Source organism: Acipenser ruthenus, chromosome 3, assembly GCF_902713425.1.
Source record: "Acipenser ruthenus chromosome 3, fAciRut3.2 maternal haplotype, whole genome shotgun sequence".
NCBI lineage: Eukaryota > Metazoa > Chordata > Actinopteri > Acipenseriformes > Acipenseridae > Acipenser > Acipenser ruthenus.
The window spans coordinates 20,775,442-20,796,181 of NC_081191.1; the positions used below are offsets into that span (position 1 = coordinate 20,775,442).

General features: G+C 40.4%; 1 protein-coding gene across 3 annotated transcripts in view; it reads right to left on the reverse strand.

Annotated features, from left to right (window-relative positions):
• csmd3b (CUB and Sushi multiple domains 3b) overlaps positions 1-20,740 on the reverse strand; it is a 472,577-nt gene that overhangs the window by 187,985 nt on the left and 263,852 nt on the right. For all 3 annotated transcript variants that reach the window (XM_059012706.1, XM_059012705.1, XM_059012704.1), the window contains exon 10: positions 5,775-5,896. In XM_059012706.1, the coding sequence (XP_058868689.1) occupies positions 5,775-5,896 (122 nt within the window). The remainder of the gene's footprint in view (positions 1-5,774; positions 5,897-20,740) is intronic.

Below are 20,740 nucleotides of genomic sequence, written 5' to 3' on the forward strand. Positions count from 1 at the left end.
ATCAAAGGCTATGAATACTTTTGAATTAGTATTGACGTTTACTTTTTTAAACTTATTTTTGTATTGATACACTAGGCTTTTATCAGTATTTAGTTTGTTTCTGCACTGTGCCGATTGCTTTCTGACTTCCCCTGGTAACACAGGTGCAGGGAAGTGTGTGCAGACAAGAAAACAAAAACTTCCCGCTTTGCAATAAGTGTCTCTTTCTGTCACAGCGAATGTGAGGCAATGATATGCCATGTAACAAAATAATTCATCTCAGCCAGACAAATACTGTCATCAAAATACATAATATAGTCATGTATAATAATTTACGTGTGTGTGTGTGTGTGTGTGTGTGTTTATATAATTTACATGTGTGTGAGTGTGTTTAATGCTTATGATCTGTCTAATGACTACTATATTTTTTATAAAGTAATAATAATAATAATAATAATAATTACACCGTGTAACAATTATTATTATTTTTTTTGGTTCCTGGGTAGTAAGTGTTATTTCCTAATTGCTTATGCCTCAAAAATATAGGAAATGGCTATTATTCCCCACAAACTTTGCTTTTGTGACCACGACAGTGATATTTTGAAATTTACCTATTTTCCAGAATATTCCAGATAGATTCAGTGCTGAGTAAACTTGGAGTAACTTCTAGAACTTTCCAGTAATAGTAGTAGTAGTAGTATAAATAGTAGTATAAATACAGGGGCCTTAAGCCTACCAGTTCAGTTTAGTTCCAGCTGCCTAAGTGGATACATATCTGCATTTTTCTGAGATGGCATCAAGACGCTGCAAGCATCCGGCAGACGCATTTTGCTATGTCTGCAGCCAATTTATCAAGACAACAGCGAAACAGTACTCCGTGGAAGCATCTGCTAAGATGTGTGAGGCCTACAAGGCATATTTCGGCATGCCTGTCGGGGATCAAGACAAACCCTGGGCACCTCATTTCACCTGCGAGCACTGCAAAAAAACTCTGGAAGGTAAGTTGGACAATTGTTGCTCGGAATTTTATGTTATAAAATTTGTTAATTTTTAAAATTGTAAAAGTTTTTAATTTTAAAATGTTTTACAATTTTCAATGTTATTCAAAAAATATATCATATATGAAAAATGTTGCGAGAATCTCTTACACATTAGTCATGGGTGAAATAAATGTATTTTTGTAGGATGGTACAGAGGGGAAAAGAGAGCCATGAAGTTTGCTATCCCAGGAATTTGGCAGGAACCCACTGACCACTCAAGCAACTGCTACTTCTGCATGGTGGACCCTTCCAAGCGGACCGAGTTCTCTGTGGGGAGGAACAACGTCAAATGGGAGCCACTGGTGGACCCCCAGAAGGTGCTGATGCCACCACTGCACATCAAATTGGGCCTTATGAAACAATTTGTCAGAGCTCTAGATAAGGAGTCGGCAGACTTCAAGTACCTTCAAGACTTCTTCCCTAAGCTGTCTGAGGCAAAGGTCAAAGCCAGTGTCTTCGTCGGACCACAGATAAAGAAGATCCTGGAGTGCAATGAATTCCCCAAGAAGCTCACTAGTAAGGAGAAAGCGGCTTGGAACAGCTTTGTCGCAGTGGTTCGGGGCTGCCTGGGCAATCACAAGGCCGAAAACTATGTGGAGCTGGTTGAGACTGGTGAAGAACTACGGCACAATGGGCTGTAGGATGTCCCTCAAAGTCCATATCCTTGATGCTCATCTTGATAAGTTCAAGGAGAACATGGGAGCGTACTCGGAGAAGCAAGGCGAGCGCTTCCACCAGGATATACTGGACTTTGAACGCCGCTACCAAGGACAATATAACAAGAACATGATGGGAGACTACATTTGGGGGCTGATTCGTGAAAGTGATTTACAGTATAATCGTAAATCTTGAAAAACTACTCACTTCTAAATCTTTTGTAGTCATTTTTGTATTACTTTAGTATAAATACATGTTAATTTGGATTCATATGTTGTTTTTTTCTGACTTGATGTGAACGAAAAGACACAATTTCGCCCCTTTTTTTTAAATTGGAAATAGGTAATTTCAAAATATCACTGTCCTGGTCACAAAAGCAAAGTTTTGGGGAATAATAGCCATTTTCTATACTTTTGAGGCATAAGCAATTAGGAAATAACACTTACTACCCAGGAACAAAAATTGTGTTACATAGTGTTATTATTATTATTATTATTATAAACAATGGTCGCCTGGTGTTCTCTCTGCCTTGCTTCTCCCACGCTACTCCACTACTCCGCTATCTCCACTGGCTCCCGATCACCGCTTGCATCCAGTTCAAGACTTGTACTCGCCTACCGATGCCTTGACCAGACTGCACCCAGCTACCTCCAGACCCTCATCTCTCTCTACACCACCACCTGCCCTCTCCGCTCCACTTGCACAAGTCAGCTGCGAAAAGCTGAGCTTATATTTTGTCCTGTGTAGCAGAATGTATAAGTTAGTTCAGCGGCCAGGATTCGTTTCTTTTTTTTCTCTCGGACGCAAAATACTTGTCACTCTGATTCTGGCAATGACTTCTGTCCAGTATATGCGAAGCGGTTCATCCACATTTATTTATTATTTATGTATTTATTTATCATAAGATGTATTGCACCCAGATTTAGCTATGAGCTAATTGTCTTTGTCTGTCCCTGGGCAGGTGTATAGAAAGGAAGAAAGTAAATAAACAAGTACAAAAATAATAATAATTAACCTCCCACCCGATTTTGATAATTGCAGTACAACAATTGGCAGAATCTACTAATATACCACAGTTAATAATAACATACTAAATTGCCAATCCAATCCAATAGTATATTTACAATTAGTGAACACAGATTTGTTTTTTGTTTTCACCATACTTTTAGTTTATAAGTACAATCTTTAAATTCATGAGTACATTCCATTCAGCCTGATCCTTAAAGGCAGATTAAAGTTACATTGATTGTTAATTGGTGGTATGGATAGACTGGATCAGACCCCTTCATTACTTTTCAATTCTTCGTGCCCGTCGTTAGGATCAGTAGTGCTGCAAAAACCCTCGTCGACTGGGTGATCATGTTCATTTGTTGTCGTTACTTCATCCTTAAGGGATTTAAAACCATCTTTCACAAGCTTGCTTTTCCTTTTGTTTTTTATTTTTCATTTCACTGCACTGCTAAGTTTCTCCATTTGTTCTCTCTCTCTCTCTCTCTCTCTCTCTCTCTCTCTCTCTCTCTCTCTCTCTCTCTCTCTCTCTCTGCATGCATGTGGCCAGTAAGAGACACCAGTGTTTAGTTAGCACAATAACGGGGCAAGTGAATTGGATTTCAAACTGTAAAATAGCGAATTTTAATTTATTCATTTATTTATTTTAACCTGGACAAATGTCCCGGCTGCCACCCCCCCCTGAATTAAGTACCTTTGCAGAAAGAGATATGCCAATGCCGTGTTACTCAGCTTTGTTGACCAACAAATTCAGGCCATACAAGTTTCCATTTTGCCCATTTGGTTTATTTTTCTCCTGACAGTTGATGGCTAATACATGGGGTTCATTCTAGCAAATTTAAAAAAGGGATACTAAATATATGGTCATTGCCTTCCACATCACCCACATGTTTTCTTGGAAGATGTTCAAACAAGGCCTGCAACATCAGCCAAACTGTTTGAACAGTTGTGATGCAAACTGTTGTAGAATTAATATATTTAAATGTTCAAGCTATAGCCTTAAGCAAATGAATGCTAGGACCTAAATCAATTATCTGTTTCAATGTACAGGAACCAAGTTTATCTCGGACAGTTTTATGATATTCAGTTCTTCTTTTGTTCAGCCAAAAAATACCACACTTGCCACACATACCAAGAAAATTGTTGAATTAAACAGAAAAGCTACAGTAAAATTAAACTTCATGCTTTTATCAGAAATGTTATTTTATTTTAGCAGCAGTATGGTATAGTTTAAACAGTAAATGTGTTGTATATTTTTTTGAATGAATATTACTTTTCAACCATATATTTAAACAACCACTGCATTTCAACAATAACCTTATAATTTAATTCTTTAAAAATAAATAAATACATTTCCTTTATCCTTCCCAAAGGGGTGATTTATTGACCCCCTTATTAACCCTTTGCGGTCCATTGTCGGACCTGGTCCGACATTGCAATTATTCCTATCCGGTCCATTGTCGGACCCTATCCGACATCATCAAAAAAATGGGTTTCTAGTCGTTTTTTCTCCGGAAAAAGCCGAGAAAACCATTCATTGGGAGCGACAGTAGCCGAGACAAGCCGATTAAAAAAAAAGAAAGAAAAAAAGGCGTATCTCATGAATAGTCATACCTGCCCCTGGCATCCCATATGGGCGGTCATAAGGAAACAAGCTGGCTGATACTGCATCAGCGTCTAAAATTAACTGCGCGTGTGAAAATAAATTGGACCTGATGCGCACTTAATAAATGGACTACAAAGGGTTAACATAGTGTGACAAAGAAAGAATGAATCTTGGTTATAAATCTCCCTCCTGACCTGTGAGGACGCAGTGTAAAGGGAACAGTGTGCCCCAGACTGGCTGGTCTGACAATTCATTCCATGGGAAAGGTGGATGTCGGCTATCTAGAAAGGGGGCGGAGCTACGGTACACCAAGTCATCACCCCAGAAAGGAAGCAATGTGGCAACCGCGGATTGGAGGAGAAACGGTTGCACTCGCTAACCAAGGGAGCGTGACTAGGTGATCTGTTCCTTTGTTATGGTTAAGAGTGAACCACTAAAGGAAAACCAAATTGTACCATGAGTGTTTACTGTTTGCTTGTTTTGTCATGTCTAATTATACACTTGTTTTTTATTAGATGGCTAACATGTACCAGGAGCTGTCGCTTAAGGCCAGCACCAACCTGGACAACACTTCACAACTGTACACGAGTAAACTGTATTTTACCACTTGCACGTTAGCACTCACTCTGGACTTGTGATTGTGTGTGTGTGTGTTACACTGTGTTTATTCTTTCAGGACTGTAACCCTTTGGGATTATTCTTTGCGGTCGCCAGACCGGGATTATAAAAATAAACGTTCTGTTTGGATCGTGAACTTTCTTGTCTGTCTTCTGTTTCGTAATCACATCACCTCTACACCTGCGCACTGCAAACCACTTTGCCACAAATAGACGGATGCAGTAAAAAAAATACTATTTAGATCAGCTCCATTCAAATCATTAAAATAGACCCTTCTGTTGTTGATCAGGACAGATGGTTCTTGAGCCACAGTTTAGTGGTAAAAAAATGATGTTTCGGCATATACATTTTGTGAATAGGGCCCATGGAATAGAATACATCCATAATTCACTTACTTATTCAGCAACTTGTCAACACTTTTTAGTGAACTTAGATATCTTCTAGTACTTGCAGGAAAACCCAAGGTATGAGTCAGTGTTGTTTGGTACATGTTGGAATTACAAATTACATTAAAAATAGCAATTAAAGTGCTGAATTGGCACACTCCATCTTGTAAGTAAAATGGATCACTCACTTCAGTGATTGCTGCCCACTGCTGTTTAAGTATTGCTGCTCTGTGCTGAATTTACTTATGTGAACAATATTCAATTGTATCCGTAAAGCATGAGTTAAAGTTTTATGAATCCCATCCAAATGTGAACATAAATTAAAAAATCTGGAATCTAACATCTGAGCTCTGTGAGCTAACATCAGTATTTAAACTAAATAAAAACTGGGCACTCAGGTTTTAATAAGAAACTATACAGACAAATCTAAAAAGGTCTATACAATCACCATTGTAGTTTGTAGTTAAGAATTGTCCTTACCTTATTGGAGTTTAGAGCGGTAATTATCCAGACACACTGTGAATTACTGTCATACTGGAAAGGAAAATTGGGTGAAGTAAATGTACCAGCTGGTCCCTGAAGATTGGACCCACATGTTTTTACTAGAAGAAAAGAAAATAGAAAATAATGTATTAACTACAATAGTTTTTTGTGTTAAATAAGAAAAGAAATAAAAGAAATGTTTTTTTACACATAAATATGAGTTAACATTAATTATATCAGTCAATGTATACCAGGTTAAATAATAGTAGAAATCATTTCTGATGCTATTGTAAGTACGATTTTTCACATTAAATCAAATGAGTTGCCCTATGATGCATACTTAAAGTAAGTGTATGTATATATATGTATATATATATATATATATATATATATATATATATATATATATATATATATATATATATACACACAGTACTGTGCAAAATTTTTAGGCAGGTGTGAAAAAATGCTGTAAAGTAAGAATGCTTTCAAAAATAGACATGTTAATAGATTATATTTATCAATTAACTAAATGCAAAGTGAGTGAACAGAAGAAAAATCTAAATCAAATCCATATTTGGTGTGACCACAATTTGCCTTCAAAACAGCATCAATTCTTCTAGGTACACTTGCACAAAGTCAGGGATTTTGTAGGCATATAGTCAGGTGTATGATTAAACAATTATACCAAACAGGTGCTAATGATCATCAATTCAATATGTAGGTTGAAACACAATCATTAACTGAAACAGAAACAGCTATGTAGGAGGAATAAAACTGGATGAGGAACAGCCAAACTCAGCTAACAAGGTGAGGTTGCTGAAGACAGTTTACTGTCAAAAGTCATACACCATGGCAAGACTGAGCACAGCAACAAGACACAAGGTAGTTATACTGCATCAGCAAGGTCTCTCCCAGGGAGAAATTTCAAGGCAGACAGGGGTTTCCAGATGTGCTGTCCAAGCTCTTTTGAAGAAGCACAAAGAAACGGGCAACTTTGAGGACCGTAGACACAGTGGTCGGCCAAGGAAACTTACTGCAGCAGATGAAAGACACATCATGCTTAGTTCCCTTCGCAATCGGAAGATGTCCAGCAGTGCCATCAGCTGAGAATTGGCAGAAAACAGTGGGACCCTGGTACACCCATCTACTGTCTGGAGAAGTCTGGTCAGAAGTGGTCTTCATGGAAGACTTGCGGCCAAAAAGCCATACCTCCGACGTGGAAACAAGGCCAAGCGACTCAACTACACACGAAAACACAGGAACTGGGGTGCAGAAAAATGGCAGCAGGTGCTCTGGACTGATGAGTCCAAATTTGAAATATTTGGCTGTAGCAGAAGGCAGTTTGTTCGCCGAAGGGCTGGACAGCGGTACACGAATGAGTGTCTGCAGGCAACAGTGAAGCATGGTGGAGGTTCCTTGCAAGTTTGGGGCTGCATTTCTGCAAATGGAGTTGGGGATTTGGTCAGAATTAATGGTCTCCTCAATGCTGAGAAGTACAGGCAGATACTTATCCATCATGCAATACCATCAGGGAGGCATCTGATTGGCCCCAAATTTATTCTGCAGCATGACAACGACCCCAAACATACAGCGAAAGTCATTAAGAACTATCTTCAGCGTAAAGTAGAACAAGGAGTCCTGGAAGTGATCGTATGGCCCCCACAGAGCCCTGATCTCAACATCATCGAGTCTGTCTGAGATTATATGAAGAGAGAAGCAACTGAGGTTGCCTAAATCCACAGAAGAACTGTGGTTAGTTCTCCAAGATGTTTGGGCCAACCTACCTGCCGAGTTCCTTCAAAAACTATGTGCAAGTGTACCTAGAAGAATTGATGCTGTTTTGAAGGCAAAGGGTGGTCACACCAAATATTGATTTGATGTAGATTTTTCTTATGTTCACTTACTTTGCATTTAGTTAATTGATAAATCTAATCTATTAACATGTCTATTTTTGAAAGCATTCTTACTTTACAGCATTTTTTCACACCTGCCTAAAACTTTTGCACAGTACTGTATATATATATATATATATATATATATATATATATATATATATATATATATATATATATATATATATATATATATATCAAAATCTTTTAAGGTTACAAAACCAGAAATAAAGAAATCAGGTGTTTCATTTAAGGACTTTGAAGTAAGGACTTTGGGGCAGCAGTGTGGAGTAGTGGTTAGGGCTCTGGACTCTTGACCGGAGGGTCGTGGGTTCAATCCCTGGTAGGGGACACTGCTGCTGTACCCTTGAGCAAGGTACTTTACCTAGATTGCTCCAGTAAAAACCCAACTGTATAAATGGGTAATTGTATGTAAAAATAATGTGATATCTTGTAACAATTGTAAGTCGCCCTGGATAAGGGCGTCTGCTAAGAAATACATAAGAAGAAGTAGTACAGTTTGGTTCTCCATTTTTCATTCTTTAACTTAAAACAGACTTTTTTTTTTACCCTTTTGAAAGTAATTTATATATTGAGGATTCTCAAAGTTTATGAGCTTTCCCTTTGGAAGAATATAGTTATATTCCATAATTCTGACAGTTTTAAAACTGTCTTCAATATTTGTTCACTCTATCATTAATTAACATTCAAAACCAATCTTCAAATACAATGTCAAGTTAATTTCAAAGGCAAGATTACTTAAAATGGAGTCTTTTTCCATCTTATTGGATACATGCACAATACAATATCTTTCTGCACACTTAAGTGCATTACCTATTCAATACTATAGTTGTGTTAGATACTAATACTGTATTTGAAAAAGGTCACAATACATACTGAGGAAAAAAATGCAGTTTAATGCTGACATTACAAATTGATGAGGAAATGTCGCAACAGTTTTTGCTCTGTATTTTCAATGGAGCCCTATTCAAGGCAATGCTACTTCTATATATACAACATTTACAAGGTGTGCCTTTAGTAAAGTGCTATACAATCCATTTCACATTTAAATGAGTGAAAAACAGCCTTAATTAAATTGTACTTAGAAACACAACAATTTGTTTTTTCAAATGTTGTATGATATTTAAATATGCTACATACTTCAAAATATCTCTCCAAAAATTCAAGCTGCATCATGCTGGATGTCTAATATTGAACCTTTAAAAACTGCAGTTTAAAATTTAGACCCAGGTGGTGAAGATTAAACAGACATGCTCAATAGAGTGAATATTTTGTGGTTTATTTTATTAAGAATATTAAAAACCACAGTATTTATATAACTCCATTGCTCTCCACAGTAGCATGACGTGGAGGCATCCCATACAATCTGTTCCTTTTATAGATTTCATAAATGGAAGGATTACTTTCACTCCAGTCTTGAAAGTTATATACATGAGTATGCAAATTGAAATGCTGTCTTTAAAAAGACATTGAGTAAACATTTTAACTTGTGTTGACTGTTCTTCAGAAATTGGTCCTTGGGTACTGTAAATTGCTAATTCAATGCTGGAATCATGACTGCTTGTATGGGTATGGTGAGAGGTGATTATGGACTATTTGGCTGCTGGTCCCGCCTGTCAAGGGGAGAAGAAGCAGCCACTGCCCTCTGAAAGAGGAGCAGATCTGACGAGGCCAGGATCAGCAGGGTGGACCGTGACAAAGCCACGTCCTTCAAACCCCCGGTCAAGGGGACTACCTGAATTAAGGTGGAAGTTGGGGAGGTGGAGGGTAGAATTACAATTGGGATTGTGACAGCAACGCCTGGGTGAGTTTACCTGAGATTTATATAGGAATGATCTAATGGGCAATTATTCAATAATCCTAGTGAGAGAGCAATCATTCAATAATCCCTCCCCTGAATATCAAACTAAGCTTCCAAAAGTTCAACACATTCCACATTGCCATACTCGATCTGCAGACCTCATGTCAACACCAGTTTTAAAGATTGCATGCCAAGATACTGGGCGAAGGACATATTTCTTCAAACAAACTTCAATACCCCCTCTCTCATTTACATATCAAGAAAATTACCTAAGGTAATTTTCACTCCAAAATCATGAAAACAGTGTGACAGCAAATTGCTCCAGTATGTAGACATATACATAAATAAATAATCATTTTAGTAGACTGTACTTTCACTGAATAAATTAGGAATGACTTGTGTTAACAGTGTTACTCTGAAACCATGTCTCTATCCCCTGTGGTCTTGGCATACCAGTTTTACGGTCAACACCAATGAAATGCATGGAATTTATGGGTCATTTTAAATCTCAATGTAATCAAAGGGAGCTTAAAAACACAATGTGAATCCAGCATAAATTGAGCAAACATTTCACCAACGCAATGTACAGTTACCTAGCTTAGAAAGGTCTGTTCTTCATACCACCAACACAAGGCTAGGCTACACCATCAAACAACAATTACTGCCCTGCAAACTATCTTTGATTGTATTCATACCCTGACAAGGAAAATTAAATTAATAGATAGATGAGCCACCAAGTTTTGTAGCGGAGGGTTTCAGATGATTGGCCATTATCTTTTGGTATGCTATGGAATCCATTTTACCATGTATTGGAACTAAATTTCCTGCACCATTAGAGGGAAAACAGCCCCATAGAAGATATTACCATCTCCATGCTTGACAGTAGCGTGACAGTCTGGCTCGCAGTGGCGAGGTGGATGACGTCACGGACCAGGAAGTAACTGACACCAAAACAGTGGATGGGCGGGTGAAGCTGAATGCTACAGCACTCAGCGTATTTATTAATAAACAAAACAAAAACAAAAGATTTAACAAAACACCAAACAAAAGGGCACGAGGGCCAAACGAATAAACAAACAAACAAGTAAGTGTCGTGCTGGCTAATCTAGCAAGTTTTAGCAATTGTTAATTATCTCTTATTCTCCTCGCACTCTTTCTCTCTCCGCTCTCCCGTACTCTCCTCTACACTCAACCCCGAGTGCAGAGAGCTGCAGGTTTATATACTCTGGCCGAGGGATTAACTAGTTGTTAATTATCTTATTATCCCTCGGCCAGAGTCTGCATGCGTTTGGTAAGGATGCATGACTGTCAGCTACTTAAATAATCAGTAGCTGATCAGCCATGCATCCTCACGGGTTTTTAAATATAATAAAAGACGCTTTTATCCGCGCCGCAAACAAAAATACAAATAATAATACATAGGGGCGGGACACTCCGCCACAAGTAGGTATGGTGTTCTTTTCTTTGTATGCCTCACCAGACTTTCTCCAAACATCAACTCACTCTATATCCACTCGCTAGGTCCTCTTATCTCCTCTTTTGGCTTCTTCTACTGCCTTTACGCTGCTGATGCCCAGATCTTCCTCTCCTTTCCCTCCTTTGACTCCCACATCTCCTTTCTGTTGCTCATCTCGTATTCTCCCAACCTCGCTATTCTCATGCTACCCCTCTGCTTCACACTCTCCAGTGGATACCTATTTATCTGCTCACATTTAATTCAAGACCCTTGTTCTCTTCACCACACTGCCCCTACCTCCAATCCCTTGTGCCTCCCTACACCCCCTCTTTCCCTCTCTGCTCCTCCTCTACTGGCTGACTGGCCATGCCTTCCCTTCACGCTCTATCCTGTGCCCGCTCCTTCTCTTCTCTAACCCCCATGTGGTGGAAACAGCTACCAGAGAACTTCAAGACTGCTCTGTCTCTCACTATATATATATATATATATATATATATATATATATATATATATATATATATATAAAACAGGGGAGATCTGTACTGACTGTTTGACGTATGCATGGTGCTGCAGGAAGAGGACAGCAGCCTCGTAAGATCCGCCCATCAGTCATGGCAATGACACGGGGAAGAGGGTATGTTGGATTTCCCTCTCTCTGAGTGGCTGAGAGGCGGGCCTTGGGGGATTGCTGAACCTATAAATTACGCTCTGTTGTTCCCTCAGATCTGCCCCTATAGGATGTAAAGGAGCGAGCAGAAGCTTTACGGCCAGACCAAGAGACGAAAGGAGACCACCCACAAACAGAATAAAATAAAACAAAATAAGAAAAGAAATATAGCAGTAGCGGGGAAAACCTTGGGCAGACCCCCAAAAGTATATTTTTAATCTATGCAGTTCAGGGAACTGGAGAGCGTAGGTCGGAGTCTCGAGTCATGCAGGTAGCGACGGTCGGAGAAACGCTGCAGAGTGCAGCACCTTTATTTTGTAGTTTTGTTAACAGTGTTTTATTTTATTTTCTTCTTTGTACCGTCTGTTTTGATTATTGTTTCGTACACCTGTGAGTGTACCCAAGCTGATCTGTGAAACTTGTACCATTGCTGGTAATTATAGGATAACAGTGCCACATTGTGGACAACAATAAATCGTGCATCCAAGCTGTGTTTAGTGTTAAGTTTTCTGTCTCCTGTGTCAGTGAATTAACCACCCTTCCACAATATATATATTGTCACATATACTGTATTTTAGTAGTATAATTTGCACTTACTCTAAACTATACTGTATTTAAATATTGTTTTGCATTGTAAACTTTTATTACCCTGTAATGCGTGTAAGTCGCTTTGGATAAAGGCACCTGCCAAAAGAAATAATAATAATAATAACCCAGGGAATGCAATGTCCTGAAAACCAGATTTAGGCAATTTTCTGCATGATTTCCAGTGGCATCACAGTTGATTAGTTTGTGCATTCTGGAAGCAAGAACAAACATTTCTATCACACAGTTGTTTTTTTTATAATACAAAGGTTTGACAGCCATTTGGGGGGTAGTCAAAAAAGTAAAACTGATTAACTTAAAAAGTGAAACTGAATAAGAAAAAATTGAAAAGAAAAACTGACAAGGAACATTTTTTCATACCAGAAGTGACAAACAAACCAATCCTGTTAAGCTACAGTAAAATGTTTACCTATGTGGCATGTCAATGTTTAAAATACATATGCTGTAGATGGCATGCCTGAACAGATGCTAAAGGACACACTATGCTAATGAAGTGTCAATGAAATAATCAGTCTAGCTATTTATCAGGCCAGTCTCAGGGGTTATTAGTTATGGGGAATACAAATGCAGAATAACATACTGCAGCAAGAAGCCAAGAGGCAATAATAAAGTACTTGGATACTTTTTATTTAGGCTGCTCTTAAGAAAGGAGCTGCCCACAACTGGGTACCCAGACAGCATTAGAAATGCTATCAGGTTGCAGTTGCTAATTGTTTGAAAAATACCCCCCACACATACACACACACACACAGTTGCCAGCTAGTGGAAGACCTGTAATGTCACACTAATCACGACTTTCTACCCCCCTCCCCCCCCCCCTTAAAAAAAAAAAAGCAAAACAGGTTCCCATAATCCACCAACCACTCCCTCATTAGCTCTGCCCTGGGGCAGCCAACCAGTGTTCTTGAAATTCCAATTGCCAATAATGGGGTGTGCGGTACAGTTACTTGTTATTTACACAACACAACACATCCCCTGATCATCACAACATTTTATGAAACATGAGAACTAACCAGTACACACATTTCATTCAGCAGGGAGCTCTACATCTGATCATGTGGCACACAGTTTCAACCAGTGATGTGCAAACAACAAACTACATTTCAAGAATCAGTTGTTCCCTTTCAATTTGAAGATGACCACCAACAATACTTTTGGGATATGCCTGCGACAAGTCAGGTATTCACTGAGCCTTTTATATCAGAGATGCCGATAGGCACCTCCGGGGAGTGACGTCCTCTGTTCCACCTTCCGAGGGAACAAATAGCACTCCACAGAGCTCACTGTGCTGTGATTGAGTCTGTATGAAAGAGCCTTTATTTTTTAAAAATATTACTGGAAGTCGGCTTGCCACTTCCCCAGAATCAGTAGCTCAGCTTCTGAACTGATCTATAATCACTGCACAACTGCGCTTCGTTGTATTTCTCTATTTTCACCAGTCTGCATCGCTTGCTCTGAAGACTGCTTTCTAACCCACAGCTTCTGATGTTATATGTTATTTCTTCTGCTACTTGCAGCTAAAAAAAAAATAGACACATGATTTCCTCCACTGTTGAGTCGACTCCGCCAGTTGTCTCGGCCCACCCGCTCGGTGCCCTTGGCTTAAAAGAACAACAAAAAAACTTCATTCTACCCGCAGGCTTGGCTGTTGTGTGTGCGTGTGTGTTTTTTTTCTTCTACTGCGCTTGCAGTTAAAAAATAATAAAAACAGAGAGTACTGTCTTTCTTATTTTTAATCTAGCAGTCCAGCACACGCCTACCGCAGCTCTTGAGCCTGTGCTCCACTCCGGCGTACACTACACGCTGCCCCAGTCATGTGTCTGCATGCGGTTAAGGCCAGGCTATCGCCCAAGCTGTACCCTGGTGCAGCACTGTGCACTTTTCAGACTGCTCTCGTATTGCCTGCTGTAGTCATTGAGCCTGTGTATCCACCCCGGCGTATGCTATGTGCTACTCTGGGTTGTGTGACTGCACTCAGTTAAGGCTAGGCGTCTGTCCCCAGTACCCTTGGTGCTTGAACCCTCGGTGAGCGATGTCCTCGGTGCCTTGGAGCCTTGGTGTTTCGGCGCCCTCGGTGCTTAGATTCCCTGTGCCTTGGTGCTTTAGCGCCCAGGCACTTTAGTACTCAGGCGTTAGGTGCCCCTGGTGTTCGGCACCCATGGGACCTCAGACCCTCCGTGCCCTTGGTGCATCGGCGCCCCTGATGCCCCCGTGTTGCAGGCCCTTGGTGCTTCGGCATTCGGGGCCTCAGAGCCTTGGTGCACATGGTGCCCTCGGTGCTGTGGTGCAGCCCTCGTGGCTCGTATGCCCCTTGGTGCTTTGACACCATTAGGACCTAACAGCCTCGGTGCACGTTGTGCCCTTGGTGCTTCGGCGCCCTCGTGCTCCAGTCAGACGCCCTCTGTGCTTCAACACCCTCGGGGCCTCAGAGCCTCGGTGCATGTGGTGCCCTCTGTGCTTCGGTACCCCATTATTTAGCTGCTCCTCGGTGCTTCGGCAACTATTGGAGCCTCGGTGCACTCGGTGCTTCGGCACCTCGGTGCCTCAGAGCCTTCCTGCAATCAGTGACCTCGGTGTTCCTGCACCCTCGGTACCTGACTGCTCCAGTGTTTGGAAGCTCTTGGTGTTTCCGCACCTCGTGCATCTAGGCCTCAGACCCCCGATACCTTCGGTACCCTTGTTGCTTCGGCTCCCTCGGTACCTAAGTGCTCTAGTCAGATGCCCTCGATGCTTCTACACCCTCAGGACCTCAGAGCCTTGGTGCCTCGACGCCCCGGCATTAGACGCACTTGAAGATTGGTTCTCTCGGTGCTTCAGCGCCCTCAAGACCTTAGAGCCCCAGCGCCTCCATTTCTGGATGACCATGATGACGAACATACAAAAGTTCCATGCATGCACATCCTGCGGCAGGAAGCTTCCTCCAGAGGACAGGCAACTCCTCTGTGTCCGGTGCCTGGGCATGCAGAACGCGTCCTCTGCGCTGGGAGATGCCTCCTTTTGTGAGATTTGTTTACCGGTGCAGCTTCTCCAGATAGCTGGACTGAACCGTCCGCGGGGCTGGGAGCCCCGGTCTCTCCTATCCTCCAATTATCCCAGAGCCATTCCCTATGCTCAGACTCCAGCGCCTCAGACTCATAGTTGCTCTAGATCGCTTGCGCGGCGCGTTAAGTGGTCAGCCAATCGAAACAGGCATGATTTCCATTACACGAGAGTAGATGTTAAACCTTCATGCTGTTTTGAACTCGGCTCTCGCCAAGATAAGCACCAACTAAGACGTAGCTTTACAGTAAACTAATGTGATCCATATGTGTCTCCATCCATTTGTGTTTCCTTCCATATGATGATGTAGATATCCTTCTGACTGGTGTTAATGGCTGAAGTGTAATGCTGGCTCCAGGGATCAGCTTATTTTGCCTCCCTGGCCCATCAGCACACACAACGGCTGCGATGCTGGCTCCGGGGATCAACCACAGTGCGGTCTCCCCAGCGCATCAGCATGACAACCATCTGGATTGAGCTAAGTAGGGTACATCTCTGGGGTCTTCAAGTGGGCACCTTCCATCCTCAGTGTTTCGTCGACTAGACCGCGACACCTCAAGAGGGCTTAACGGTGATTCTGGCATCCCAGCAACACCCCCCTCCGTCTCCCACTCAACTCAGCCCAGCTTACTTATAGACGTGCTCAAATTTGTTGGTACCCCTCCACAAAAAACGAAGAATGCACAATTTTCTCTGAAATGACTTGAAACTGACAAAAGTAATTGGCATCCACCATTGTTTATTCCATATCTAATAGAAATCAGACTTTGCTTTTGATTTTTTATTCAACATAATATTGTAAATAATAAAACAAATGAAAATGGCATGGACAAAAATGATGGGACCGCTAACCTAATATTTTGTTGCACAACCTTTAGAGGCAATCACTGCAATCAAACATTTTCTGTAGCTCTCAATGAGACTTCTGCACCTGTTAACAGGTAGTTTGGCCCACTCTTCCTGAGCAAACTGCTCCAGCTGTCTCAGGTTTGATGGGTGCCTTCTCCAGACTGCAAGTTTCAACTCTTTCCATAGATGTTCGATAGGATTCAGATCAGGACTCGTAGAAGGCCACTTCAGAATAGTCCAATGTTTTGTTCTTATCCATTCTTGGGTGCTTTTAGCTGTGTGTTTTGGGTCATTATCCTATTTGAGGACCTATGACCTGCAACAGACAGAGCTTTCTGACACTGGGCAGTATGTTTCGCTCCAGAATGCCTTGATAGTCTTGATATTTCATTGTGCCCTGCACAGATTCAAGGCACGCTGTGCCAGGCGCAGCAAAGCAGCCCCAAAACATAACCGAGCATCCTCCATGTTTCACTGTAGGTATGGTGTTCTTTTCTTTGAAAGCCTCATTTTTTCGTCTGTGACTTGCCAAAAAGCTCCAGGTTTGACTCATCTGTCCAAAGGACATTCTCCCAGGATTGTGGCTTGTCAATATGCATTTTAGCAAATTCCAGTCTGGCTTTTTTATGTTTTTCTTTCAAAAGTGGAGTCCTCCTGGGTCTTCTTCCATGGAGCCCACTTTTACTCAAAAAGTGACGGATGGTGCGATCATAAACTGACGTACCTTCACCTTGGAGTTCAGCTTGTATCTCTTTGGCAGTTACCCTTGGTTCTTTTTCTACCATTCGCACTATCCTTCTGTTCAATCTGGGGTCGATTTTCCTCTTGCGGCCGCGCCCAGGGAGGTTGGCTACAGTTCCATAGACCTTAAACTTCTTAATAATATTTGCAACTGTTGTCACAGGAACATCAAGCTGCTTGGAGATGGTCTTGTAGCCTTTACCTTTACCATGCTTGTCTATTATTTTCTTTCTGATCTCCTCAGACAACTCTCTCCTTTGCTTTCTCTGGTCCATGTTCAGTGTGGTGCACACAATGATACCAAACAGCACAGTGACTACTTTTCTCCATTTAAATAGGCCGAATGACTGATTACAAGATTGGAGACATGTGTGATACTAATTAAAGAAACTAATTAGTTTGAAATATCACTATAATCCAATTATTTATTATCTTTTCTAAGGGGTACCAACAAAATTGTCCAGGCCATTTTAGAATATCTTTGTAGAATAAGCAATAATTCATCTCTTTTCACAGCTTCTTTGCTTTATTCTATGACATACCAAAGGCATGCAAGTATACATGATAAAATAGCTTTTAATTTCATCACTTTTCAGGAGGAATGAAGCATTATTTCAATGAGCTGTAAGGGTACCAACAAATTTGAGCACGTCTGTACCTGTACGTCAGCGTTTCTTTCTTTCTATTGTGCTTGAGATCCCCAGCCAGAATCTTTCCGTCTCAACCACAGACAGTTGCTGCTCCTCTCTGCTGCTTCAGATAAGTTCTTCACTGTGCGACACAACTCTTGGCCACTGAATCCGACGTCTCTGGAAACCGGGCTGTAGAGTGTGCCACAAATTCTCAACAACCCACCTCCACTGGGTAAACCCGGACTCTCCATCCTCGCTGTTCTGCTTCAGTGTCTAGTTGAGCATACCGCAGTTTCTTCCTCTCATACGCCTCATCTACAGCATCCTCCCACGGCACTGTTAACTCTACCAGGTGAACAAGGCGTGCTGATCCAGACCACAAGACAATATCTGGTCGAAGGTTAGTGGTGGCAATCTCAGGTGCAAAAATCTCTGATTTCAAGGACCAAATGGCTCAGTTCCTGGAGTATCTGGCCAGGCAGCAGGCCTAACCCCCTGCTCCGGCCCCTGCTCCACCGTTAACACTGACGCCACATTTACTAGTGGCCACCCTGGATGTCTAAGAACTGGACCTGGCTGTGGCTGAGGAAGACCAGGACGCGATATAAATCACGGCCTCCTGGGATGGTAGCCCTTTCCCTCAGGATGAGGAGGGAGGAGATACACAAGCGCTTACCTTTGAGACGAGTCCGAGCTCAGAGAAAACTTCGGACTGAGGAGGGGAATCATATCAGTGTTGCACATGGTTCAGTCTACAATGTTTCACCTATTGTTTGGGCTTCAGTGTTTGACTCTAATAGCTTCCTCACACAATTTGCTTACGATCCAACATTTTTTGATGGAATCGTTTAATAATAAAATATGGCAAATAATGATCAAAGTATAAACGAACGCAAAGTACAACAGGATATTAAAACAGATAAGAGATGACACACAGAAATTCCAGATCCTTCAAAATACCAAATGTCAGGAGTTTTTTTATTTGCCAACAGATTATCTGATGACAATCCGGATTTAACTTTTTTTCATTTTGTTCCTATTGAGTATTCTGTATACATTGTAAACATTCCGGCAATGATATGCTTCATTCTGTTGTTGCTAAAGGCTAAATTAATTAAGCAGTATATTTAATTAAAAAGGATAGAATTGAAATTAAGAGCAACTTGCTATATTTAAAATGCAATACAAAAATGTAATCAGTAATGCAGTCTTAAATCACAAAGCCAGTAGGCACTGTCATGCAGAGTAACCATATTGTTTTGTTTTTAGCTCTTCACTAAAATTTAGGTTGAGCTTAAGTAAAACAAATGTATATCTGTCTAAATGTTAGGTCAGTAGCAAAAATAGAAAGATAGTATGCTTCTTGCAGGTATAGTTCAGCATTTAAAATTATTTAAAAAATGATATGATTAAAATGTTGGTGCTACGCTAATTTATGGAATCAAATGTGAACAATAACACCTTCAAGGGGAAAATACCCATATTGCCAATGCTGACTATGTAGCTTGTGCCTGGTGTGACCTGAAAAAGCAAGAATTACCTACCTGTGTGATCTTTCACAGTAAGTAATAAAAAGTGACTGTCACTGCAGAGAGGTATTTATTGCACTCTATTAAATATATATTAGATTTAGTCTGCACGAGTCTATTCTGTTGAGTCTGCACAACTGGATAGCACCCCTTGCAAGGACTGGTTTTTGAAGAGTGTTATAAATATTCTTAACATTCTTATAAACGTCTTTAAAATTCTGTAAATAGAGCCCAGTAGTGATTTTCTGTAAAATCTGTTTTTATGAATAAAACAGTTTTAAATCAGTTAAATTCTTCCAGACTTTTGTTTCTTAAAAAAAAATCTTGAACCAATCTGTAATGTGCTCATAAATGCAGACTGAAAAAAATCATTCTTTAAAGCTTTATGAATTGGGCCCAATGATGTGTGCTGTTATACAGTACTTCTAAATCAAATCCATGTATCTAGTATAAGCAAGCGTGCAGATAAATGCGTATGCCTTTTTTTTAACTTGAAAATGAGTTATCAAATTGAAGTTTCAAAAGTTTCAAATTGATATTGCTAAAAGTGTAATTATCCTTGTTGTTTTTCAGGAATGACTTTGTAACCTGGAAGCATAACCTCATCAGATGCACCACAATTACTTTGGGTTAAGCTGCATGAAATTCATGCCAAAAAATGAACCCATATGCTGTTTAAACAAGATGCCATTGTTTTCTATTTCAACTGGCTTAATAAGATTTTCAGAAAAGTTCATATGACTGGTTGCCATATTCATGCCATCTGTCTATTTGTCATCTAGCCATATGCCAGTATATTTATTGGTAATAACTTTTTTTATTATGCATCATCTGCTGTCAACTATCATGGTCTAGTACTATTTGTAATCAGCAGGCATGGGAAGACATGTGCAAGGAGGTTAAGATGGCTGTGACAGGGCAGAGGCCCTGCACTTGTGTTGTGTTGAGTTGGAAGGGTTTGTGGTCTGATGAGAACTGTGTGTGTATATATATAGTGCCGTGAAAAAGTATTTGCACCCTGTCTGATTTTCTGCATTTTTGCATATTTTTGACACTGAATGTTATCAGATCTTCACCCAAAACCTAATATTAGATAAAAGGGACCCTGAGTGAACAAATAAAACAAACATGTGATACATATTTCATTTATTTATTAAAGAAAGTTATGCAACACCCAATGCCCCCGTGTGAAAAAGTAAAGACTCACCTCTTCAAACAGCACCTGTAGGACTCACCTCTTCAAACAGCACCTGTAGAACTCCTCTGTTTGTATCCTGGGACACTATCACCCTTCATGTAAATGTGCTTTATTTTGCTCTTATCTGCCCCCTATTTTACTGCATTTAATCCTGTACATCAGAATACTGTAATCTGCCAAGTGTTTAACCTGTAGTACTTTGTATTTAATCATATCCTGATGTAACTATCACTATTTAATCATATCCTGATGTAACTATCACTATTATCTGCTGTATTATTGAATTGTGGTTTGTCACACTTTGAACAAAAGTTATTGTATTTCTTGCTCGTATTGTATTACTTGTATTGTAACACTTGAAATGTATTTGCTTACGATTGTAAGTCGCCCTGGATAAGGGCGTCTGCTAAGAAATAAATAATAATAATAATAATAAATCGCCCCCTTAGACTCAATAACTGGTTACACCACCTTTAGCAGCAATAACTGCAACCAAAAGCTTCCTGTAGTTATTGATTAGTCTCTCACG